This window comes from Peromyscus maniculatus, chromosome 16 (genome assembly GCF_049852395.1).
Source record: "Peromyscus maniculatus bairdii isolate BWxNUB_F1_BW_parent chromosome 16, HU_Pman_BW_mat_3.1, whole genome shotgun sequence".
Taxonomy (NCBI): Eukaryota; Metazoa; Chordata; class Mammalia; order Rodentia; family Cricetidae; genus Peromyscus; species Peromyscus maniculatus.
The window spans coordinates 15,311,485-15,338,524 of NC_134867.1; the positions used below are offsets into that span (position 1 = coordinate 15,311,485).

The 27,040-nt window shown below is 44.4% G+C and overlaps 1 protein-coding gene and 1 long non-coding RNA gene across 2 annotated transcripts in view; both read left to right on the forward strand.

Moving 5' to 3' along the window:
- The window catches only part of Slc16a10 (solute carrier family 16 member 10), a 97,161-nt gene that overhangs the window by 43,028 nt on the left and 27,093 nt on the right, over positions 1 to 27,040 (forward strand). Inside the window, exons 2-3 of the mRNA XM_006982792.4 lie at positions 18,369 to 18,513; positions 22,592 to 23,045. Of these exons, the coding sequence (XP_006982854.3) occupies positions 18,369 to 18,513; positions 22,592 to 23,045 (599 nt within the window). The remainder of the gene's footprint in view (positions 1 to 18,368; positions 18,514 to 22,591; positions 23,046 to 27,040) is intronic.
- Positions 18,521 to 19,952, forward strand: LOC143268852 (uncharacterized). The gene is made up of 2 exons (XR_013044981.1): positions 18,521 to 19,528; positions 19,726 to 19,952. It is a non-coding gene; the product is annotated as an uncharacterized LOC143268852 (long non-coding RNA).

Consider the following 27,040-nt stretch of genomic DNA (forward strand, 5'->3'; position numbering starts at 1 on the left):
AAAGCCAGAGGGAAATGGAAAAACACAGTGATTGAGAGCTCATGTGGGGCTAACAGGCTGGTGGGTCTGACAGAGAAGAGGAAGCGATCCCCCCGTAGCGTGTTTTAATTGTGGTTAAACTTTAACAGTCAGTGGTGCCGCACAGCTCGTCACAATTATCAGCAGTTGGGTCTTTTCAATGGCTTATGTTTACTAATTTTATCAGGGCTCAAGAACAAAATACTGACAAAGACTGTTTTTGTGCTCAAACTGTTACTCTGTATGTGAATTTAGGTTAACTAAGGGTGAGTTTAAAGTTTCAAACGGATTGTCTACTGGCCATAAAGCTTCCAAATGCTTCCATGATATAACCCTTGGGATGAAATCCTACTGCCATTGATAGCTTCCCTTATCTGAATTGTCTTTAAGTTTTTTGTTTTTAATTTTAAAAGTGTGTGTTTGTGTGTGGCATGAACACATGCATGTGAACGTATGGTATGGCACTCTGCTTCTTCTCTGTGGGCCCTGGGGTTGAACTCAGTGGTCGGACTTGGCTAATGCCTTTATCTGATGAGCCATTTTGCCTGTTTTTTTTTTTTTTGTTTGTTTTGTTTTTTCTCTTGGGACTTTGCATGTGACAAGATAACGTCAGTGAAAAGCAGGAAGAAAGTAAAATATCTTGTTAATTCTGTACAACACCAGTAACAGTCAGGGTGTGTGTATGTATGTATGTGTATGTATGTGTGTGTGTGTGTGTGTGTGTGTGTGTGTGTGTGTGTGTGTGTGGTGTTAGGGATTACCCACAGCCTCATGCATGCCAGGCAATGTTCTACTACATCTGCAGACTTCAAACAATTGTAGTATTCAAAGCAAATGTAGTAATTGTGGAAGTGGCCTCTGGAAGACAGCTGAGTCGTCTTCAGTGAATCTGTCCTGTGCCATTTCCATTTTTTTGGGGGTTTGTGTGTAAAAATGCTTGGGAGGGGATGGGGATGACCTGGATGTTTTTGGGGAGCTCCAGTTGAAGGACCACTATTGTATTCTCAGTACTGGGTCTCCTTTGGTCATGTGTAGAGCAGCTGCCTTGCAGTCTGAGGTACTCATCTGACCTGGGGAAGGCTGCAGATTTACCACACAGAAAGGCCCCTCACCTTCAGTGTTGCTGCTTACCAGTGCATACAGACCACTCTCTGCCTTAGATCTGGTTCCATTTAGCTCCATTCATCTGGCATTTTTTCCTCGAAACAGATCTGCTATGATAACTGACTAACCTTTTCCCGCAGTGAATACGTGTGATGTGAACACCACACTTGTACATGGACCCCAGCGGAGGATGTCAGGTGTCCTGCTCTATTGCTCTTCACCTTGTTCCTCGGAGACAGGGTCTCTCACTGAACCTGGATTCCCAGTGGTCCTCCTGGCCCCATTCCCCCTACCCCAAAGCCGAGTTTACAGGTATGCCTGTGGTTATACCTGGCTTTTGACATGGATTTGAGTGAGGGATTTGAATGCAGGTCCTCCCTCATGTCTGCACAGCCACCCCAATTCCAGCTCAAGGATACAGAATAGATAGTCAGGATGTAAGTGGTTAAGAACACTAAGAACGTGATCTAGATTATGGCTGTCTCGGCGTCCTGACAGGGTTGTTTATCAGTGGTGAAATCTGGAGCAAGTTACTTCCTCTCAGCACCTTGGTTCCTTTAGGCGAAGAAGGATATTGATAATGCTATTTCAAGGATTTATATTTACAAAGACCACCTGCCTTATGGCAAAGCATAAGATAAGCCAGATGTCTTTTTTAATAACAATAAAAGTAATACATTGTTAAATATGTATAGAATTCAGAGAATTGTTGTTAGCAAGAATTGGAATGAATAAATGGTTGCCTTTGGGAGGATGGCAGGGGGTTATCCTGAACCTCTAATTTGGTTGTTTTGTTCACCAGGATGCTTGGCTTCGAAGAAAGTTCTTTTTAAATTCTTAGATCATTCCTCTGCCACTGATAAATCAATACATTTGGTCCATTGGTGAGTGGATCTCCAGAGAACTGGCTGTGCCTGGTTCACTCCTCACTAGCTCCGTGGCCACTGGAGAATCATTTAATCTTTGTGAACCTTGCCTATCTCGCCAGTAAAGTGTAGTTACTGCTCCTTGTTTTGCAGGATTGATGCAAAGATTTCATGACATCTGTATATGCAAAGCTGGTGGCTGTGTGCCTGGCTCTTGGGGTGCTTTTTTGGGATATCTTTTTTTGTTGAGTCTATTTTTTTTTCTTTGAGACAGCGTTTCTCTGTGTAGTTTTGGTGCCTGTCCTGGATCTCACTCTGTAGACCAGGCTGGCCTCAAACTCACAGAGATCCACCTGGTTCTGCCTCCCGAGTGCTGGGATTAAAGGCGTGCACCACCGTCCCTGGCTTTTGGGGTGTTTTTTTGGATGTCTTTTTTTGTTGGTTCTCTTTAAGATCTGGCAACACTGGAATTACATTCCCCCTCCTCTCCCTTTCATGTTGCCTCAGGGAAGGAAATCCAGGAGCTTTACTGGGCTTGCCACAAATCTCTGAAAAGCCACATGTAAGCAAAGCGAGCGTTTCTGCTGGGCTTGGTCACAGGCATGCCTGCCCATAACAACCTCAGCCCATGGGAGTTGAGGCAGGAGGACTTCTCAGAAAACAAACAAACAAACAGTAAAGCGGAGTGAGACACTGATTCTCCTCCCCCCCTTCACAGCAAGCTTAGGGGCTGTTAATGGTGTCTGTCGGGCTCACAAGCGATGGTACTCTGACATGCTTTTTGTCATTTTACTGTGTGTGCAGGGGATGATTATGAACATCTTTCTCCAGAAGATGCTGGGGGGCCAGAGAGACGGTTCAGGCGTTACGAGCCTGAGCTGTCTTTGAGGAGAGCGCATACAGCTCTGCAATAGTGCTTGGTACACAAGAAGCACTGAATGAATGTCACTGGGCTCTGTGCCGGGGTCCTGAAGGACAGTGGCTTGAGATTAACAGAGACTTTACCTTGGAATTTGTCCTAGACTGACTTCAACTACTTGTACCCAGGCAAACCCCTTTGAAAGTAATCACCAGCTCTCGCCAGCCTCTTGAAGGGGAGAAGAGTGTAACACTCTAACAACCTCGTTATTACTTGCTCTGAGCTGTAAGGTGTAATAGTCCTTTTGAAATTTTAAGCAACACATGCTGTTATGAAGGAACAGCCAGATAGCTTTAAAGCAGTCTATTATTATGGTCAGGCTCTTTCTCTGCAGTTTCCTGTGCTACTAGTTTAGCCTTGCAAATACCCTCATTACTACAGGAGTAATGCCTTTTGGCTTTCAAGGGTTCTGGCCAGTTAGTAATTAAACTGTGATTGTGGCTAAGACAGACCAGTTATGAGCATGAAACTTTTGTTGCCTCCCACGTCTGCTCCGGCCTGGGGAACCTATGGTCTGACTTGCCTTAGGGAATCTGCCTGTATCTTGTATACTTGATCTACAAATTCAATCTGCGCCTAGGAATTTTGATCATGGTTTCTGATCTTGAGACAGATTTTTTTTTTTTTTTTGGTTTTTCGAGACAGGGTTTCTCTGTGTAGCTTTGCGCCTTTTCCTGGAACTAACTCGGTAACCCAGGCTGGCCTTGAACTCACAGAGATCTGCCTGGCTCTGCCTCCCGAGTGCTGGGATTACAGGCGTGCGCCACCACCGCCCGGCTGAGACAGATTTTTATGGCCCTTAGCAGTAGCGTTCTCCATGCGCTATTTGCTAGCTAGTTACTGCTATGTTCATGTGATATTAAAGACGTGGTCATACACCTTGATTGGTTTCATTAACATTGGTGTCAGTTTTCCTTATAAAATTAATTTTTATTTTGTGTGAGTGCATGCACGTGTGTGTGTGTGTGTGTGTGTGTGTGTGTGTGTGTGTGTGTGTGTGTGTGTACATGCTCATACTCATGGAATCCAGAAGGTAGGGTTGGATCCCTGGAGCTGGAGGTATTTGAGAACCACCCAGTGTGGGTGCTGACTTGTAAATCTCGTCCTTCGATAGAGCATTAAGTGCTCTTAGCCACTTAGCCATCCCTCCTGCCTGCTAAGCTTCATTTTTATGATTATTGAGTGTATATACCTTTACTACAAAGGATCAGATTTCTAGAGAGCGTATGGAAAACATTTATCTGAATGTTTTATATTTTTGGTTGTGAGCCTAGCCTTTAATGGCTGAGCCATCTCTCCAGCCCTGTATGAATGTTTTAAAATCTTAGTTGCTAAGTTTCACCAACTGGACAGGTAGAATGCTTAATGCTATGGTTTGGAGTTATTCCTTCAAAGTTCTTCTATTAGATTCTTTTGGGGTTTTGAGGCACCACGGTCTCTCTAGTATGTGGCCCTGGAAGCTAGTCCATGTTATTCTGTTATTGGAGCACACAACAGGCTAAGGGACTTAATAGGAAGCCTCTAGACTCTATCTGACATAGTGTTTTAAACAAATTCCAATTGTCATCACCAACATCATCTGTGGACATCAGTATCTCCCACTTCATCCTATGGAAGAGACTGGTTAGCTGGCCAGCTGCCAACCTTTCCTCCAGGGCTTGCCTGGTATGCTTATGGGATGGATAACAACAGAATTTGGACACCCCCCCTCCCCGCCCCCCAGGACAGGCCACTGTGAAAGACAAGAGAAGCCTATGGGACTGGTTAAGCAGATTCAGCTTCCTCTACCAAAGGCACCAGCAAGTCAGGTCCCTGAGTCAGGTCCCTGCATTGGCTCTGATGGGAAGTCCCTGACTGGGTCAGAGGCCAATGAATGACGGAGGTTCCGTGTTACAAATCTCTACTTGCACAATATCAGGATAGTTGTTCTGTGGGCTCATATTTGTGCTTTCCACAGCACAGTAACTTACTGTGCTGCTTTTTAAAATTTATAACATCCAACACTATAAATGTGAAGTATCTTTTTCAAGAAAATGATCTGTGTTACATTTCTCTACTCCTTTGAAAGGAGTTCCTTCCTACAAGTAGTGGCCAAATCCAGCAACACTTTGAGATTTTTTTCTGGCTGACTTCTGCCCAAATTTGTTCAAAATAGAGAAATTCTCTGGGCATGGTGACCACATCCGTAATTCTAGCATTTGCAAGGCAGAGGCAGGGGATCGGCACAAGTTTAAGGCCACTCTGGTCTACATAGTGACTTCCAGGCCAGCAGAGGCTACACTGTGAGACCTTGTCTCAAAACAAAACAAGGGGCTAGAGAGATGGCTGAGTGGTTAAGAGCATTGGCTGCTCTTCCAGAGGACCCAGGTTCAATTCCCAATACACACAAGGCAGCTCACAGCTGTTCATAACTCAAGTTTCAGGGGATCTGATTCCCTTTTCTAGTCTCTATGGGTACCAGGCACAGACATGGTACACAGACATACACAAAGACAAAACACCCATATACATCAAATAAATAAGGAATTAAAAACAGAACACCCCCCAAACCAAACCTAGCCAAACGATAACAAACACTCAAAATATAGAAATTCATAAAATTCTCCATGAGGTAAAAAACTTTAAAGGGCTGGATAGATGGCACTGTGGTAAGTACACAGTAAGAGTACTTAGTGCTCTTGCAGAGAACCCGGGTACAGTTCCTGACACCCATGTGGTGGCTCACAACGATCCATAACTCCAGTTCCAGAGAATCTAACACTCTCTGGCCCCTCTAGTCACTTGCATGGTGGACAGACATACGTGGAGCACAGGATACATACAAGCAAAACACCTTCACATACAAGAAAGTTTTAAAAATTAAAAATCAGGAATTCGAAAGTGTGTGTGTATGTGTGTGTATGTGTGTATGCGTGCGTGTTATATGTAACTCCAGCTATTATTCCTTAGGGCTTTGTCTTGTTTGGAGCCTGCAGCTCACCTACTAGACTAGGCTGGGTGGCCAGTGAACCCCAGGGAGCCGTCTGTGTCCACCTCTTTAGTACTGAGATTCCATCTACCTTTTTTACATTGGTCTGGGGATCCAACTCTGGTACTTTACCAACTAAAGATCTCTTTAGCGTTAAAATTATTTTATTTATGTATGTGTTTATGTTCTCTCTCTCTCTCTCTCTCTCTCTCTCTCTCTCTCTCTCTCTCTCTCTCTCGCTGTCCGTCTGTCGTCTGTGTCTCTGGGCATATGGGAACTAGATAGAGGAGGCTATCCAGTGTCTGTCCTTTGTCTATAATTCTCTGCTGTATCCCTGAGACAATCTTTTACTGAACCTGTGGCTAGGCTAGCAGCCGGCAAGCTCCAGATAGCCGATCCTCATGTCTCTGCCCCTCCCCTGCCCTACTCTGCCCCCCCCCCCACGCTGCCCATCATACTGGGGTTCCAGGTGTGCGTGACCATTCCTGGCTGTCTATATATGGTGGGGATTCGAGGCAAGTACTCATGTTTGTGCAGCAAAGGCCCTTACTCACAGAGCCTGCTCCCAGCACCTGCGAATCTTGCTCTGAGCTACAGATTTAGAGAGAGATATCTGCTTTATATTTCAGGATACTGAGTAAGTTGCTTTCATTTTTCAAGCAAATTACTATCTTTCCTTTACCCCATTCCTGGATCTGTCTGTTTCCTTTGTTCTTAGACTCTGCCTCTCACTGCCCATTGTCTCTTTCCCAGACCCTTTATTAAAAGAAACGGCTCTTACCTGTTTCCGTCTAGTGAGTCTTCAAATCTGTTGATTCTCTTACATCCACCATGTCCATGCTCTTGGTACCTTACTGCTTCTGAATTTGGATCATTGACATTTATGAATGACTTGATGTAGTCTTCTGATTTCCTCCCAGTTTTCCATATGAAAGACTCCATATTTTGGAGTCTTTTCTCCAAAACCAGAGTGAAATTTCCAATATACCATTTGATCATGTCATTCCCAGGTTAACCAGGCGTAGCTTTGCTCTGATTCTGACCATGTCCTAAAGGGACCACTTGAGGCATTCATTTTGCATGTGCTGCTTGTATACATGGCATGCTCCTGCCTCTTCTCTCCACTTTTTGCCCAAGAAAGCCTGTTTATTCTTCAAGACAGTTTGGATGGTACCCAGAGGAAAGAGTGTCTGACTTCTCTTGTCCTCCCACATCTGGGCTGTGCCCCTCCCTAAGCGGTCCCATAGCACACAATTATCACTGCTCACTGCCCTCTTCCTGCTTGCTCTTCTTGAATAGAGCTGCATGAGATTAAGTGTTTAAGACCCCAGTGCCCAGCAGGGCCTGTGGCTCAAATGTTTCTCATGTGACCAGCACTCTGTATATTCCTTTCCCATTTATACTGTCTTTTGAGTTTACTGAATTCTAAACGTAATGATCTAGTTTTTCACTTTTGAAGTTTATCTATTTAATTAATTTCGGCCTCCTGTTTACAATGGGGTTTGGGGTCTACTTTTGCCAACCATGATATCATTTTTATTCTTAGCTTTTGTCCCTCTATAGAATGGCACCTCTTTGTGGGCAAAGATTGGCATCTGTGTTATCCCCTCCATCCTCTGAGATCTAGACGTTGGCTGGCATACACGCTGTAGCACTTGCCGAGTGAATGAATGTGTTGGCTAAAAATCTGGCGAGTGGAACTTTCGTTATTTTTCAGCTCTTGTCCTTGGCTCCATTGCATCCAACATTTTTATAATTTAGAAATTTTTCATCACTGCATATGACTTTATATTTACAAAGCAGAACAAAGCTATATTGAAAAGTTCAAGGAAAACTTATGTGGAACCAAGGCTGTTTCATTGTATTCGAATTTCTAATGGTTGATACCTTGCTGTAAGTGTTTTCAGTTTTATGTGTAAGAACTCGTGTGTGTGTGTGGGGGGGGCAGGACACTGATGGTAGGTGTTGGAGTAGGCTGGTTCTGATGTATTCCTTCGCAGAAAGGTGCTGTAAGCAGCTTTGTTGGGTCCTAACTAGCTAGTTGAAAGAGTTACTAAGTTGATCTCGCACGTTTAAAGAAAGTAACTTTTCTTTTTAAAAAATTTAATTACATTTTTATCTATTTATGTGTGTGCGTACCTGTGCAGGCATGCACATGAAGCCTGATGAGCCAAGGTGTGCATGTGGAGGTCAGAGGACAACTTGCAGGCATTGGTTCTCTCCATCCATCCACCACAGGAGACTTGGGGATGGAACTCGGGGCCAGGCTTGACAGCAGGCACCTTTCTTTACCACTGAGCCATCTCACTGTCCCAGAAGCTATTTTTCTTGATGTTTGAGGATTCAAAATATGTCTTAGCTTCTAAAACGTGACAAAGAAATTAACATTTGGGTGAAGAACAATCGACTATTTCTTTGCTGTTTTGGAGAATATTTTTCAATATCCTATGTAAAAACTTAGTTGAAATTTTCCCCATTAACCATTTTCCCACACTCAGTCATCAATCCTGCTGTAACTTCAAGGACTAAAGAGCTATATCAAAAGGATTACGTGTGTATTTATTTATCCTGCTCTAGAGTTGTCAGCTCGGGTGTGCTGACCAGGAGTGGGGTTGTTTATAAGGAGTGATGGAATGAATGCCCAGGCAGGGCTTTGGGCCAGGCGCTAAATCTAGAGGCTTCTGCTTACATTGTAGAGCACGCTTAGGCTAACTGCTTAATCACCGAGCAGTGGGTACTGCCTGGGGGGCTGCTGAGGACCGAGTGTAGTGCCCACATGGCGTCTGCCTGGAGGCAGGAGCTCACTTCATGTTGGTTTTTGCTTTCCTTACAGAGATGTGTGCTCTGAGTGTGTTTGCAGTCTCTGATCACTATTGGTTATGGTTTTCATTCTGGATTTAGACACCGTCTCGTGGCAGTGGGTCCTGCAGTCACCACAGGAAGAGGAGGTGCACAGGACTTCAGGGAGTGGTTTTTCTTGAGAGTAGAGAATTCAAAATAAGTCTTAGAGGATTCTGCAGAAATGTCCAGGTGAAGAACAGTTTCTGGTTTGAAGAATATTTTCAAGGCTTTATAAGAGCTCAGTAAAATTTTATATTTCCCACTCACTGTAAGGCCATCAATCCAGTTAGTATTTCAAAACTGAAATATCTATAGTAATAAGACTATATGTGTATTCATCTATGTTACCTCATTCCACAGGGATTTGAGGTGGTTATCAGTATCAGAAAACACAACCCAAAACAATTTAAAAAAACAAATTCTGGAATGTGAAGTTCAACCCAGGTGGAAACCGCCTTTAGTGCAGACATCATAGCCGCGTGGTTACTGTAAAGCAAGGACAGAAAAAACGTAATAGGGAGCAGCCGAGAGGAGGAGTACCGAGGTACCAGCGTTCGGAAACGGCTACAGGCGAGGCCCCCGTTTCTCGAGGGAAGTGAAGTGCTGAGTAATGACTGGACTTGCACACTGTCCTCGCGGTAGAAGCAGCGGGAGTTCATCTGGCAGCTCCTCTACCGCCTGTCGATAAAGCAGAGGCAGCAGCAGCCCCAGGAGCCGGCTCAGCAGTCTGTGAGGGCCGCCGATCACAGGACCCGAGTGCACAGGACACAGGACCCGAGTGCACAGGCTTCCCGGCGCCTAGAGGAAGGGCACCAGGCCAAAAGTACGCAAGCAACTCAGACCATGTCTGTGCAATTTTTCAGTTTCCAAGTAGATTTATATATTTCATTTTATGTGAGAGTGTCAAGCATGCATGTGCATATGTGTATCACGTGCATGCTTGGTTCCCAGGAAGGTTAGAAGAGGGAGTATGAGTCCCTGGAACTGAAGTTACAGGTAATTGAGGGCCACCTGCCATGTGAGTGCTGGGAACTGAACCCAGGTCCTCTGCAAGAGCAGCCAGTGCCCTTAACTGTTGAACCATCTCTCTAGTACACTTAAAAATCATCGTGAAAGTTTTAAAAATTCATTTTTGTTTATGTGTGTGTGTGTGTGTGCCTGCTGTACGGTACCACATATGTGCAATGACTCAAGAGGCCAGAAGGAGTCATAGGTGCTTGTGAGCTGCCCCAGTGAGGGTGCTGGGAACTGAATGTAGGCTCTCTGCGAGAGCAGCAAGTGCTCTTTTTTTTTTTTTTTTTTTTTTTTTTTTTTTTTTTTTTTTTTTTTTGGTTTTTCGAGACAGGGTTTCTCTGTGTAGCTTTGCGCCTTTCCTGGGACTCACTTGGTAGTCCAGGCTGGCCTCGAACTCACAGAGATCCACCTGGCTCTGCCTCCCGAGTGCTGGGATTAAAGGCGTGCGCCACCACCGCCCGGCTGCAGCAAGTGCTCTTAACTGCGGAGACGTATCCCCAGCCCCTTAAAAACTATCTTCAAATATCATTGTTTTCAGTGGGACTTTTTTTTTTTTTTTTAAGAGGCAACATACATAAAATTATTGTTGTACCTAAGAAGGAGACGACAGTGCAGGAGCGACACACTGATAGTGTGAGCCTCTTGACAGACTGGTGTTTTTGGTTTTTGAGACAGGGTTTCTCTGTGTAGTTTTGGTGCCTGTCCTGGATCTCACTCTGTAGCCCAGGCTGGCCTCGAACTCACAGAGATCCACCTGCCTCTGCCTCCCGAGTGCTGGGATTAAAGGCGTGCGCCACCACCGCCCGGCTTGCCTGACTTTTGGATAGCACTGTCCAGGAGACTTAGGTCCACGTTGTGAATAGTCCGTTGTTGAGTTACACTGGCTCCGTCTCTACTAGAATGAAGTGGGCATATTGTGAGGGTGGCGTCCTGCAGTGGGGACCTAATCATGACATCACACCGCTGTTGTGGAAGTGCACCGAGGTTCTCTCGCTGCTGCTGTGAACTAATGAGGTTAGACCATTTATTACTCTTAGAGGGATAAATCTTAATCAATAAATGAGATTGGCAGAGTCAGAATTGTAGCTCCAGATCAGAAGTGAAAGGAATTTGTATACGGCCGTTAATTCCACAGCTGAGAGATGAGCCCTGGAGGCTTGGGGGTTGGTGGAGGTTGGATGTAGTGTGATTTCTCTTTTTAAAATCCCAAACCTTGTTATTTTCAATTTTTTTTTTAGGGCAATATGTGATATCTAAGTTCAGAAATCTATACTTAGAGCGATGTTGCTCTGGTCTAGCACCTTCATGTGATGTGAATGGTTATAGGCTAGCAGAAATGTTAGCCCTTCTGCACTGGGACCTCCTCAGGCAAGTCTCTGAGCCATCATCTCCAGCCGCGACCAGTCTCACCCATTTTACCTCAGTGGACTCTATAAGTGTTATTTGTGTATGTGTGTAAGCCGTGACCCAAAACCGTTGCCAATTAAAACTTTAGTTCATTCTAAGGCTGACCGTGCTCCACATACCGCAATCCCAGCTACTGGAGAGGGGTTGTGAACGTGAGGCCTTTCTGGCCTATATTGCAAGTTTAGGGCCAGCGTGGCAATTTAGCAAGATCCTGTTTCAAAATGCAAAAGTGGCAAAGGCCTGAGGCTGTAGCTTGGTGAGTCTCTCACTTGCCGAGGTGGCACGAGACCCCGGGTCCCCCACCACCACCACAGCAGCAATGGCGGTTGAGGTGTCAGTGGGGTCAGTATTGCTTTGAAGCTCAGTGCTGACAGTCTTGATATTCTGGACAAAACAGTGTAGTTACTTATCGCAACACCTAAGTCATGTTTTACTTTTATAATTCCCTGCCATTCTCCTTCCCTCGATCCCTCCTTCATCTTTTACTTTACCTTTTTTTGTTGTTGTTGTTTTGTTTTTTTGAGACAAGGTCTTGTGGTATAGGTCTGGATTGGCATCAAATTTACTGGCCCTTGAATTTACATGCTTCTGCTCAGCCTCCTGATTTCTGGGATTTCACACCTAGCATTACTTTCCTAACTTTCTGAGATGAAAGTATATTTCTGATGACGCCTAGAACAAGTCCTGCGATAATGGAGTTAGAGACACCAATGTTAATTTAAGGTTGACTTAATGTAGATCCTGATGGTTACAGATAGATGCACAGAAGCTTGGTTGAACGCTACATGCCTGTAATTCCAGCTACTTGGGAAACTGAGGCAGAAGGATTATGAATCTGAGGCCAGTCTAGGAAGAACCCTGCCTTTAAAACGTAAATAAATAAACAAAAAACCCAAATTATATAAGTGGGGGCTGTGTCAAAGACTGACAGAGTCAAATGAAAGACTCCTCAAAAAGCTTCCAGTAGCCAACAAGATTTGAAAATAACCAAAACCATATAATAACTGTGAGCCTGTTATGTCTGCAGAAATGAATGTGAGATCACGCGAATACACTGATCTCCCATGCAGAAGAATTCCAGACAGTTTATGTAGGCAGACACTTTGCTCTCAAGGTGAAGCTTAATTCTCACTCCTGCAGTGTGAGCTTTACCTAGTGGCATCCTTCCAAGAGCGCAGTATAAAATGGGGAAGAAGGCAGCTCCACAGTAGAGGACCCTGAAAACCCCACCCAGCTAGGTGGGCAAGGGAATAAGTCAGGTTGACTCTGCGCCCTCGCTGTGATTTGCTAACGTGCCACTTTATGACGCTCACAGCCCCACAACAGCCACATCGGGGACGTTCTACAATATACCTGATAAATACTCGGTGCTGCCAAGGTTAGCAAATACCAGGGAAGTCAGGCAGACCGTCAGAGTCAGGAAGCCGAAGCAGACGTGTCCTAGACTGGGTCCCAGAGTGAAAAAGGACATTAGGTAAGTCTAAGAAGTCTGAATAAAGGACACAATATCAATATTGGTTCCTTATTAAAAAATACCTTACTAATTGAAGATATTTAAAAAAAAAAAAAAGAGGAACGGGATAGGGATAGGATGTGTGGTTACTGTTTTTACCATCCTCATTTTTGTGTAAATCTGAAACTTCTCTCTCTCTCTCTCTCTCTCTCTCTCTCTCTCTCTCTCTCTCTCTCTCTCTTTCTCTCTCTCTCTCTCTCTCTCTCACACACACACACACACACACACACACACACACACACACACACACACACACACAGTTTTGAGACAGGATCTTATAGTCCTGGCTGGCCTACAACTTGTTATGGAGGCTAGGATGTCCTTGCATTCACAGAGATCCATCTGCCTCTGCCTCCTAAGTGCAGAGATCAGCAGCATATATCCACCCACCCTGCCCCCCAACTTCTTCTTTTTTTTTCTTTTCATTTTTCTTTATTAAGAAATTTTCTACTTACTTCACATACCGCCCACAGATCCCCTTCTCCCTCCCTCCACCCCCCAGCCCTATCTCCCAAGCCATCCCCACATCCCCCAAATCAAGGTCTCCCCTGGGGAGTCAGCAGAGCCCAGCACACTGAGCCTAGGCAGGTCCAAGCCCCTTCCCACTGCACCAAGGCTGTGCAAGGTGTCACACCACAGGCACCAGGCTCCCCAAAGCCCGCCCATACACCAGGGACAGATCCCGATCCCCCTGCCCGGGTGTCCCCCAAACAGTTCGAGCCAAACAACCGTCTTCTGTATCCAGAGGGCCTAGTCCAGTCCCGTGGGGGCTCCACAGCCACCAGTCCACAGTTCATGGGCTTCCACTAGTGTGGCCGGTCATCTCTGCACGTCCTCCCATCACGATCTCAACGTCCCTCGCCTTCAGAATCCTTTCTCTCTTGAGACAGTGTTTCTCTGTGTAGCTTTACGCCTTTCCTGGAACTCACTCTGTAGCCCAGGCTGGCCTCGAACTCACAGAGATCCGCCTGGCTCTGCCTCCCGAGTGTTGGGATTAAAGGCGTGCGCCACCACCGCCCGGCCGACCCCCTAAACTTCTTAAATGAAGATTTATCTTTAAGAAGCTTGGGAAGGAGGTTAGCTATGGCAACTGTACCTCTGCAGTTCCAGCAGGGGAGGCTGAGGCAGGAAGCTGGAGAGCTCCAGGGCTTCCACATCCTGTCTGCAACCAACCACATTGTCCCGAAACGTGTAAGCATCCTCATGTTGATGTGGTCCTTCAGGTGGGCTGTGGGGTTATTTCATCCGAGTGACTGTAGTTGGCGTTTTATTGGCACGAGGCCAGCTCAGGTTTGGGATCATCCTGAGTGGGGCTGCATTGTCTGGTTTGACTCTTATATATAAGATAAGATTTTTGCTCTCTTCCATCTAGCACTCTGAATGTCCAGTTGAGAACTCTGGCTTTGGAGTTTCATAGACCCAGCTACACAAGCAGCATGGAATTCTTGTCTGAATCCTGCTGTGCCTGTTAGGAACATAGCCCCCGCACCTAGGCCCTGGGCCTCCAGCCTCCTTTCACAGGCATAGAAGAGGTGAAGCTCAGGCCTCTGTGGCCCTCCACCACTGTCTCCCAGGGAGCATCACTGCCAGTGCCTGCATCTAGACCTGGACCCTTCCAGGTGGGCAAGCTCGTTGGTTTGGGTGGGCAACTTGTATTTTTATTTTTTTGATCGTATATCCGAATTGTTATGTCCCGCTTGGAATGGAGGGTGATGCGTGGAAAGGTGACCCACTGTGTCTGGACTTCACTTTACTTAAGCTGGATAATGAGCGTCTTCGGAGTAGGTAGGGTAGGGAAGACATAGCGATGCCGTCAGACACGCGCCTTTTGTGCATGTCTGTTTATTTCTGCTAACAACTAGAGTGTTTGGTTCGAATCCTACAAACTTGCAGAACTCCCTCAAGTTTCTTAATAGCTCTAATATCTTTCTGCTATTAAAAAATGAAGATGATACTTGATAGGTTTGCCTGAAGGTCACATGACAAGTTCGTTCTAGGTCCTTTGTATAGATGACAGTGCTCCAGGAATGTCAGCCGCTCCTCCTCTGTCCCCATCCACCCTGATCAGTGCTAACAACTCCCCATAACAACTTCCTGCAGCTGCTGTCTGGTACGGGGTTCAGGTGGTCGGTGCTGTTGTTCGGACTGCTATATTTATTTACTTTTATGTGCCTGGGGGTTTGCCTGTGTGCAGTGCCCACAGAGGCCAGAGAGGGTGTCAAGTTCCCCGAGACTGGAGTTACAGTCAGGTTTGAGTCCTTGATTGTAGAAGTGCCTGTATCCCAGAATGGATGATAGTGTTCTATTCTGCTAGGTTTTAATAGTGTAGTGTTTCTTTTGTTGCTGTTGTTCGCTTTATCTATCCATCCATCCATCCATCCATCCATCTATTTATTTATTTATTTATTTTGAGGCATTATCTCACTATGTAGCCCTGGCTGTCTTAGAACTCATTATGTAGATCAGGCTAGCCTCAAACTCATAGAGATCCTCTTGCTTCAGCCTCCTGAGAGCTGAAATTAAAGGTGAGCATCATTATACCTAGCCCAGGAAATCATTTCTTAAGCATGGATTACTAAGATTTTTTTTGAATGGGATTAAATTATTACTGATGAGTAATTTTTTTTATTTTTAAAGACAGCATCTATGTAGCTCAGTCTGGACTTGAACTCACAACAACAGTCCTACTACTTCAGCCACCCAAGTATTAGAATTATGAGTGAGCCACCATGCCTAGCAAATACCTTTTATTTTAAACCATAAATAATTAGCAGGTGGCCATGATTACCCATGTTTCATTAAAATCACATAAAATCTAGGTAAAAATCACAGATTTTTGCTCCAGGAAAACCATGAAAAATTCAAATATGTTCTGTAAAAATACCACAGTATGTACAAGACTAAAACTTTAAAGTACATATATGGAATGCTGAATCAGCATTATATACGGCTTACAACATTAAATCAACATTTATTTTACTTAAGGATGATGGAAATTTCCAAAAAAAAAAAAAAAAAAAGAATGACTCAGAGAGAATGTATGTATGGGTAATCCAATTAGTAGAGTCTTATAAAAATTAGTATTCACGAACTATTTAGTAAAAATAGCTTTGAAAAGTTGCCCTCGAGTTTCCACAGAGCTCACTCTCCCATGCTGTCTGCAGACTGAGTTTTCTGTCTCTTCAGCTCCGCTCTCACCCTTCCCGATGATGCCAATGCCTGCTCTCCAGTCAGCCGTTTCCCCCCTCCAGAGCCTCCGCCAATGTTCGTTCTGGGTTCATTCTTAGCAGATGTTTTTCTTGGTTTAGGCTTCGGTTTGGATGGAGCAGGTACCCTGACTGTCTGGCAGACTATCCTGTGGTGTCCTATTTAGTTAATTTGGGTCCACGTTGCTCTTTGTATTCACTGGAGATGTTCTCTTCAGCATAGTGCTGATGTTAGTGCTGAGAAAATAAAGCAGCAGACTGGAGAGATGTCTGTGCTCTTGCAGAAGACTGGGTTTGGTCCCAGCACACACAGTGGTTCAGGATTACAGTCTTCTTTCTGATAAAGGAAGAAAATTAGAATCATGGCTATTTTAGTATATTATGTACATAGTTTAAGCGTAACTTAAAGTGCAAGAAATAAATGTGAAGTTATCAATATGGTCAAACTTCATTTAGACCTAGCACTAAGAAAGGGTCTTTGCACAGGACTTGGTCTTCGTGCCTCTGTTAAGAAGGCAGAGAAACACAGGTAGAGATTTTCAGAGCCTGGTGGAGTTAGAGATCACCTACATTCTTTTTCTCTCTCATACATTACATCTCTACCTCAATTTCCCCTCCCTCCACTCCTCCTAGTCCTTCCCCAAACCTCTTCTCTCCCCCAGATCCACTCCTCCTCCATTTCCCTTAAAAAAAAAAACCAAAACCAAAACAAAACAAAACAGGCCTCCCAAGGCTATCATCCACTGAACACAGCCTAATAAGTTACAATAAGACTAGGCACAAACCCTCATATCAAGGGTGAACGAGGCAACCCAGTAGGAGGAAAGGGCCAGAGACACCCTCATTCCCACTGTTGGGAGACCCACAAGAACACCAAGCTCCACAGCCGTAAGGTGTATGCAGAGGACCTAGCTCAGACCCATGCAGGCTGTGATTACCGCTTCAGTCTCTGTGAGCCCCTATGAGCCCTGCTTAGTTGATTCTGTGGGCCATGTTCTTGGGATCACCTACATTCTTACCATTATCAGAGCTATAAATTAGGAAGTGTGGTGCCTGGGCACAGAGATTCACTTACACTTTTCCCAATCCTCAGGAATTCTGGGAAGGTATATGTCTAATCCATTTCTAAGATATTTAAACCAACTCAGAAGGGAAGTGGCCTCTCAGAGACAACTTTATTATAGGGCTTGTTGTACAGCCACATCATGTAGGCCCTATTAGCTTATTTTTAGAGGAACTTTCAGGCTTGATGACAAATCATTCAGTTCTTTGAAATGCTGTTATGATTATTTGTACCTAACGCTTTCTGGGTTTGTTTTGGATTTTATAGAATCAGAAGAAAATAACGTACCTGCAGAGAAGAAAATAGAATAGCATAGTTCTATAAATAATGGTAAACAAATACCCTGTAGTTATTGTCCAGGTCAGAAATAATCTACTATGTATAAGTCATTCTCTTTAGGACAAAAACCAAAAACCAAGCCCAGACACTATACAGATGATCACTCCTTAACTATTTGTTCCAAAGGACAGTAATCTTTGCTCTACTTGAGTTCATCACAGCTGACATGGTGGCTCACATCTGTAGTTCTAGGAGTCTGGAAGGCTAGTTGAGACAGGAGAGTTGGTAAGTTTGAGGCTGATTAGGGCAACATAATGAGTTCTAGGCCAGCGGGGGCTACAGAGTGAGACCCTGTCTTCAAAAAATCTAACATTCTAAAGCAAAGAATCACTATCCTGATTTCAGTGGTCATTTCTTTGTATTCTGACCTCCCCAGTACAAATTCCTAAACTAAATTTGTGCATGTATGTGTCTGTATATGTGTGTGTCTGTGTATTTTTGGGGGTCTTACTATGTCACCCAAGCTGATTCAACTCATTCTTCTTCTGTTGTAGCTTCCTGAGTGCTGGGACCATAGGTGTGCTCTACCAAGACCAACTTTCTTTTTAATTTTCAATTTTTTTATTTAATGAAATTTGTCTCAGATTAGAAATTGCTTACAGCCATAGATATCAATTAGACAGGGCCATAGAAGAATGTTTAGTTAATTGAAAAGCACAGACTTTCGAGAATTCACTTACATTCCATTGCTATAGGAATCACTACTGGCCAAGCACTTGAGGTGTTCAGACCGCTGCCATCTTGCTACAGCGTTCCCTCTGGTTGTCCGCGTGCGGCAGGGCCGTTCCTCGCCGTGGGTTAGCCACTTTCCAGATGGACTGGGGGGTGGGGTGGGGGTCAGGGCTGTTCCTCGCCGTGGGTTAGCCACTTTCCAGGTGGACTGGGGGGCAGCAGGACTGTTCCTCGCCGTGGGTTAGCCACTTTCCAGGTGGACTGGGTGGGGGGGTGGCAGGGCTGTTCCTCGCCGTGGGTTAGCCACTTTCCAGGTGGACTGGGTGGGGGGGGTGGCAGGGCTGTTCCTCGCCGTGGGTTAGCCACTTTCCAGATGGACTGGGGGGGGGGGCAGGCAGGGCAGTGTGCGACGTCGTGACGCCCTCTCTTCTTTTCCAGCGTGGGTAGGCTCGCTGTCCATGGGCATGATCTTCTTCTGCTGCCCCATCGTCAGCGTCTTCACGGACATGTTCGGCTGCCGGAAAACAGCTGTGTTGGGCGCTGCCGTGGGCTTCATCGGACTCATGTCCAGTTCTTTCATAAGGTAAGGATGTGGCCGCTTCACATTGCTCCCGCAGAGCTGTTCAACACCTTCCAGAGTCTTTGCGGCTTACAAGGAAAATCCCCTGAAAACCACAACTCTCTGGAGATCTCCATTGTCGCTCACAGCAGCACACCCGAGGTCGAACATCGGAACACATTTGCTCACCGTGGCCAGTTTTAGATGTCAGGATGCAAGTGTTCACCGGAGCCAAGAAAAACGTTTTTCCTTTTGTTTTAATCTATCTCCACAAAACTCCTAAAGGAATCAAATTATATCTATGAGTTATCTAAAGCTGTGGTTTCTGTTTGAGTCACTGCCACCTTAGATCTCGAAGGTTCATAAGGGGTATTTTTAAGTTTGATAGGAAAAATATTTTTATTCATGAGAATAAGATCTTCTAAACCAGTGCCAACCTAGGTAGAGATTTCCAATCTATGCTTTAAAAAATAATAAAAAATAAAAAGAAGATATTAGAATATTTAAATACCATGACATGATAGAGTGGTTAAAATACACTTAATGTCATATACTGCATCTATTAGAAGAAAAGATGCAGGCCTCCAAGACACCGAGGCCAAAGGACAGGTTACAGGATGAAGCAGCCGTGGACCCCAGTTCTTGGTGGTTCTGAGAACTCGGTTAGAGGAGCCCGGTGTCCCCGCGGCACTGGGAGCAGGAGGCAGTTAGCAAGGAGAAGCCTGAAGACCATCTCCAGCTAGTGCTTGTCTTCCTTCCCATCTCTCTTCCCCGCCTACCCTCATGTTCCCTTAGTTGAAAACCACGACTTCGTCATGGGTGGGGCTGAGAAGGGATTGGGCTTGCAATATTGGCCCTGCTTATTTTAAGTTTTTTCATACTTAGTCAGCAGAATCCTTAGCTTTTCTCACTTCACTTCCTATTACACACATGCACACACCCCTTCCTCAATCTAAAGTAGGCAAAAGTTAGCTTTTGTACTTCTCAACTTAAAATTCTATTCAAGTTCTTTAAAACTATGCTTCTTAGAAGAAAGCAGGTCTTCTTTTTTTTTTTTTTGTTTTTTTTTTGTTTTTTTTTTTTTTGTTTTTTGAGACAGGGTTTCTCTGCATAGCTTTGCGCCTTTTCTGGAGCTCACTTGGTAGCCCAGGCTGGCCTCGAACTCACAGAGATCCGCCTGGCTCTGCCTCCTGAGTGCTGGGATTAAAGGCGTGCGCCACCACCGCCCGGCTGCAGGTCTTCATTTTTAAAGAGTTTTTCTGATTGCTTCTAAACATTTCATTTCAAAAGAAAAGAAGTTGGTTTGGAATTCTCCAGGTACTGGTTAGCTCCCCTGGCTCTGCCCCTTGCTGAGGGTATGGAGAGCACTTGAGAGCTGGAAGAGCCTGTTCTGCATTTCACTAGGAAAGCGCGCGCACGCGCACACACACACACACACACACACACACACACACACACACACACCCCAAGCATTCATTTTTCAGACCTTTCGGGCTAGTGAAACAGTTTTATGTTGTAATCCAGTTTGCCCTCTCTTCCTCCCATCGCCACATCTTAATGTCTAGGAGAAGCAATTCTTCAGGCCACGTTGACCTTAATATATGTAATATCCTCACATGACTCAGTTTCATTCACCTGCTAGTCAAAGGCTGTCAGAACAACATAGCATGTCACGGAGAAAGCTGGTGTAAGTTACCAGCGGGAGGTGGCAGGCCCGATTTTCTAGGGATTCCATTTCTGTCTTCTTAGGAAGCCTTCTCTAGCACGCTGGGTCACATCAGTGCCCTGGCTCTGAATCCTGTGCCCATGATTAGAATTCTATAATCTTAATGACTTGCACTGCAGTTAGATGTCACCACTGAAGCCCGCTGTTCGTAGTGAGGACAGACCCAAGTGACAGAAGTTCTGTGAGGACAGTGACACAAAGGGACAGGGAAAGATGTGAAGAAGCCCTCTCACTAGGTACATGAGATTTCAAATTCTTGTCTCGACATTGTGGAGTAACTGTAGCACTTAATGTTTGTGATAATGGTGTTATCAATACTGTTTTTAAGAGATATTTTGAGGGAGGCAGAGAAATGTATATAAATTTGACATTTTTTTTTCTTTAAAATTTTGAGAATTTAAGAACTTGCAATTATTTGGAAAACTGCTTATGTGGAGAATTTGGTACAGAATGAAGCATCGTGAACTCAAGGTTAATCTCTGCTACGTAGTGAGAGACCTAAAACACAAACAACACCCCCCCCCCCCCCCCCCCCCCCCCCCCCCCCCCCCCCGCCAAAAAAGAATGAAGCATGGCTGGAGAGATGGCCCGGGGATCAAGCACTGGCTGCTCTTACAGAGCGTTCAGTTCCAGCACCTACGAGGTAGCTCACAACTGTCTACAACTCCAGTCCCAGAGGCTTCAAGGCACTCTTCTGGCCTCTGTGAGCACCAGGCACACACATGGTGCACAGGTGTACATTCAGGCAAAGCCCCCATACACATAAAATAATAAGAATTAAAACAATTGTGAAAGGAAGCATTATTTGTTCTATGTGATTCTTACTGGGGATAGGAATAGAAGTATTGCTTTATGCGGACTGCGAATACAAACTTGAAGATATACTTTTCAATCTTTCCCACCAAGTTTCTGTTTAATGTGAATCAAGAGTGGAAATTTGAGCAGGATGTGGTGGTGCATGCTTTAAATCCCAGCAGTCGGGAGGCAGAGGCAGGTGGATCTCAGTGTTCAAGGCCAGCCTGGTCTACAGAGTGAGTTACAGGACAGCCAGGGCTAGAAACCTTGTCTTGAAAGAGCAAAACCAACACAGAAACAGAAGAGGGGAGATTTGGTAACTAGTGATCAGAATGAAGTGAGACACTGATCTGGAAGGCCTAGCGGTAACGGGAAGGTGGACGGGAAGGTGGTACTAGATGTGGGTTAGTCCAAGGGGAAGTGCTCTCTCTCAGAGGATTGCCAACGTGCCTTAGTTTGATCAGATTGGAGTTCCTTGTGAGTCCCTCAGCATATTGGTAGGTGAGCATTATTATCCAAAATGTAATTATTAACCAGCTTTATCTACTGATAAATAGCCTTTTGAATTGGACTTTGAAAAAAAAGAAAGAAAAAGAAGACAAATTTGAACTTGTTTTCTTCTAGTCCTTACCTTGACTGTTTCCAAGCACAGACTTTACCTTTCCAAGAGATGTATGGTTATTTGATTAAATTAAAAATTCTTGTATTCTTTTGAGACCAGTAATGAGTTACTTCAAAAGCTTGCAGACTGGAATCACTGCTGAGCACACTTTAATTCAGCCTTAATGCAATCTGAATATGATTTCTTCTTATCTTGCACAATGCTGGCAACAGCGCAATCCAGGGCGAAGGTTGGTTGACAGCTGGGGTGGCGGGGGCGGCGCACAACTGCTTCCCCATGCACATATTCTCGATACGACGCCGAGGAGACAATGCCAGACAGTCTTTTCTCTGACTATATTGCTTAGTAAGCACCTGGGAAAAGGCCATAAAAATAATGTGTGTGCATAGTTAAATTGTAATTTAAAAGCACTATTGAACAAGATTTTATTGTCCCTTCCTGGCAGCTCTCGTTATTTCTAAGCTGTGGAGAACATAGTCCTTACCCAATGCTGTGTATGGTTCACCAGAAATCCTTGGCAGGCAAAGGGGAGCAGATTCACTGGTGACCTTAATGGTCTTTTTTCACTCATTCAGATTAAATTAAAATATTTTACTGCTGTAGTCTTGATTTATTAAGCCTTTCCACATTTTTTTATTTTCAGAAAACATGTTGACAAGATCTGTTTTTACTAAGGGAATTCCTTTCAAGAATTATTTATTTAATTTTATTTCATGTGTATGGATGTTTAATTCCACATGTGTGCATGCCTCGTGCCCACAGAGACCAGAAGAGGCCACCAGATCCCCTGGGGCTGGAGTTACAGTGGTTGTGAACTGCCATGGGGGTGCCGGGAACAGAGTCCAGGTCCTCTGCTCTAACTGCCGAGCCGTCTCTCCAGCCTCCTATAGAAGGTGTTATTCTGCTCAGCACCATGAAAAAGATTAAAGCCGCTCTCTGTCTCTCTCATCTTTATGCAGCTCCATCGAGCCTCTGTACCTTACCTATGGAATCATATTTGCCTGCGGCTGCTCCTTTGCCTACCAGCCTTCACTGGTTATCTTGGGACACTACTTCAAGAAGCGCCTCGGACTAGTTAACGGCATCGTCACGGCCGGCAGCAGCGTCTTCACAATTTTGCTCCCTCTGCTTTTAGGGAATCTGACCAAGAGCGTGGGCCTCTTGCACACCCTGAGAGTCCTCTGCATCTTCATGTTCGTTCTCTTTCTGGCTGGCTTCACTTACCGACCTCTTGTTTCCAGTGCCAAAGAGAAAGAGAGCGAGAGCAGCCGATTCTCCCTCTTTTCCAGGAGAAAGTTTAGTCCTCCAAAAAAATTTTTCAATTTTGCCATCTTCAAGGTGACAGCTTATGCAGTGTGGGCTGCTGGAATACCACTTGCACTTTTTGGATACTTTGTGCCTTATGTCCACTTGGTGAGTATGCATCTTTGGCTCTGTTCGTAGTAAGTATCATCAGGTCACAGGGCGATCCAGAAGAGCAAGACAGGTCAGGCTGAAGTCGGCCTCAGACATTGGCCTGGTTGTGACCCCAGACTCCGGGAATTAAAGAGTCTTTCAAACAATAACAGTTCCCCCACCAGACTATTAAACAATGAGTCTGATGGTATGTGTCAGCAATTTTTAAAAGGGCGACTAAAATTTTGGAATGAATTATACCAAGGTAAGATATTTGATATGGGTAAGAAGGCTCAGTGGAGAAAGGCCCTTGCCCCCAAATCTGACAACCTGAGTTTGATGTCCGGAGCCACATGATGGAAGGAGAGACTCATCTGACCTCCAGTGCAGCAACTGTGAACCCATTCACCAAAATAAATGTAATAAAAAAGATCCGACAGGCCACTTCTCAAAGCAGCCTGCTGATCTTCTTCAGGGATAAAGCTAGTGTAGTGACCTTGTTACTGTTAATAATTTTCAACAGATGAATGCAGAAATTAAGTGGTTAACAAAATTGCCAGTGACTGACACAAAGAGACAGTCCATCTATTTGTGGGATACTTCTGGAAAAACAGGAGTTCTCTTCAGAAAAGAATTTGAGAAATGATAGGGAAGTTTTACATTAGAGAAGAACCTTAAAGTTCTAGGGAAATTAGGATTTCAAGTGCTCAAGCAGTTCATATTGTTAAAATTCAGCCTATTTATATGGGAAACGAGAGTAAGGATGTCAGGGGATTGGCCCTTAGCAAAATGTTCTCAAAGGTGATCTCTGTCTCCTCCTCCTCCTCCTCCTCCTCCTCCTCTTTTTCCCCTTCCTTCCTGTGTGTGGTGGAAAATAAATGCAGTTCAGTGATAACAAAATGACATTTGCTTCAGTTTTTCTTTTGTGTATGTACCAACTACACGTGTGGACTTGGAGGGTTTTTTTTAAACCTTATAGTCTATGTAGGGATAGCTACAATTTTTCTTTAGTTAAAAGTTTTGGCTCAGAAAATTACTGGGCCTAGAGGGTCAGCTAATAACTACAAAAGTCCTCTGTGGACTCCTATGCACGGTTCAGAAAGTAACCGAGCTACGAATGGTGATGAGGTGGGGAGCATGTCTGGGTGTAAGAATGATTTTGATTTCTGAATGCTCCGTGTTGTCCCCTCGCCAGGACAGTTGAGGAAGCAGCTGGGCTGGAGATGAGATGTACGGGGAAGGACTGGGGAGAGTCATCTGAGTCATGTGGCAGTCATGGTAGAAAAGAACTGATCTGACAGTCCTTTTCATTCCTTCAGTTGTCTAAAAGCACTGAAATAGTTTCTGTTGGAATATGGGTCATTGAGAGCGAGTCGGCTTTACCAACCTACCGTCTTAAGAGACTAAGGTCAAGGACACATTTACCGTGTACCCACCTCCTCCCTGCTCTGAGACAGTCTGTAGCTCAGGCCAGCTGTTGTAAAGCTTGCTTCCTTCCTTCCTTGGCTCCTAGTTACAGATGTGTGTCACCAAGCCCAGCTTTTCTTATGTTTTTTTTCTAATTCTCTTTGGTACTAAAAGATGAAAATACTCAGAGACATGGATAGCTCAGCTTTCCTAATGCTTGCCATTTACCAAAGGAAAGTTTGTGGATTTCTGGTTATAAGGTTGGCAATATATCAATTAATTTTGCATATTACTCCATTTGGCCCTCACAATAAAGCTGTAAAGTAGGTAAAATAAATCATGTTAACCCTTGGTTCACAGATTTGCAGGAGAAAGACAAGTTCTGCTTAGAGAAGTAGAGGAAATGTTGACGCTTGGCCCTGAGTGAGAAGTGTTATGTTAGAACTGGAGCTTTGAGCAACTCGGTTGAATTTTTCAATTTGCTTTTCTTTAAACTTCAGAAGCATAATGTGTGTTCTCATAGCTCTGTCTGTGAAAAAGCATATATATGCTTATTCTCAAAGCAAGTTTGGAAATTTCATTTTATTTTTTTGCATTTGACGTGTGTGTGTGTGTGTGTGTGTGTGTGTGTGTGTGTGTGTGTGTGTGTTTGTGTTTTCAGGTCCATACCACCATGACTGCTTGCAGTTGACTTTTTAAAAAGGAAGAGTCAGTAACCTCCCTTTTTTTAAGCCTATTCACTCACAGTCCCAGTATTATGGACACAAATCTCATGGATCAGATAGGTGACATGTTAATGTCTAAGTGACCAGTTTTCATGGCCTGCCCTCTTTGGTTGAGAGCTGTTTTCTTGGTTAGCTTCACATAGTCTCCTAATATTCCCCATCACTTCCCATCTTGCCATTTCAAAGTTTCTTTGCTGGGCCCCTCCCTGCCCCACCGCTAACATGAGCATGTCCCAAGTCTTATTCTTTGGTCCTTTTGATCTGTGTTCACTGGGAGTTTCATCCAGTTTCCCGAGTTCAAACAATACACGACTCTGGTATCTCTAGCCCAGAGATAACTTTCACTGAATTTTCACCAGGGCTGTATGTCAAATACTTGCTTAAATGTCTCCATTCGCACGACCACTGGCTGTTTCCGACATAACATCAATGTGAAGTCCTGATCTCACTCCCCCGCACTTGCTCTGTCCCTCATGTCCTCATCTTGGGAGACAGCAATTCTGTCCTTCCAGAGAGTCAGGCCTCAAACCTCCAGTGTTCCTTAGCTCCTCCTCCTTGTACATCACACCCCCGATGGCAGAGGCAGGGGATCCTGGTGGCTGACCTTTCAGAGTAATGCCGGAATCTGATCACTCCTCACTATCATCAATGTCAACACTCTCGACCCGGCCGCCTTTGTGTAGAGGTCGAAGGACAACTTGGATTCCCGAGATTGAACTCACCCTGTCTTCCTTGGCTGTAAGCACCTTGACTGCTGAGCCATCTTGATGGCCCGTAATTCCACTTATTTCATTTGTATTTTCACCCACTTGTTGAGTTGCTATATGACGCACAGATTGTTCTTACACTTTTATTGTTTTTTAAACTGTATGGTCTGTTACATAGGTCCCAAAAATGTTTTAATTCTCTGTCATGGTTGCCAAATTAATTAAGTTTGTGTAAGACAATAAGCTGCCACTAATTCCTTGTCTTATAGGCACTGGATTATATTTGTGTGTTGATATTAGCATGGCTGTGCTTTTCATAACAGATTGCTAATAGCAGCTTGGAGAATGGATCTTGGGTGTTTATTATAGGAGAATTAACAAGTGCTTTCAATGCCCACGAGGGCAGCCGTTGCAAGATTAACATTCTCATCCACTGCATACTACAGTCAAGGGCTCTTGTTAATATGTTGTACTTCCTACTTTGCAGAGTTAACTCTAGAGAGAATTTATAAGATGTTAATTCTCATGCAGTGGTTTAAATGAGGGATTTTTGATCAAAATTCCTTTTAGCATTTTACCACCAAGGGATAGTTTTAGTATGCCTACAATTTACTCACTTAGTTTTCCTTTTTTGATTAAAAATATATGCCATATGTAATCCTAAAAGGAATAAAAAAATCCAATGACCTTAAAGTGGCTTTCAAGGTCCTTCATGGTCTGGCTTTGCCTGCCGCTGGGGTCTCTCCTGCCCTGCCTGCCAGGCTCACTGAGTTCCTGCATCCACTGCCTTCCTACTTACATGTCCATAGGGCAGTAAAGCACCTTGATGTTATTTTAACCTGGCCACGGTGAAGATTTCTCCCCTACCCAGCATTCCCAATTCCTCACACCTACCCACTCTTCTTTTTTTAAATAGCACTTAATAGTTTCTGAACTGTTTTAATTTATTTTTATAATTATGCATCTATATATTTTGCTGAAATGTAAGCCCTATGAAGTGAGGGTCTTTCTCTGTTTTGTTTGATGATAGACTTCAGAGCAAATAGCACAGTGTCTAGCACACAGTAGGTGCTCAAATATCGGCTAAATGATGAGATATATTATGTGCGAGTTCAAAGCGATACATGTAGTGTTTAAAGTCATACTCTTTTGGTCTTCAAACTCCTCTACATTC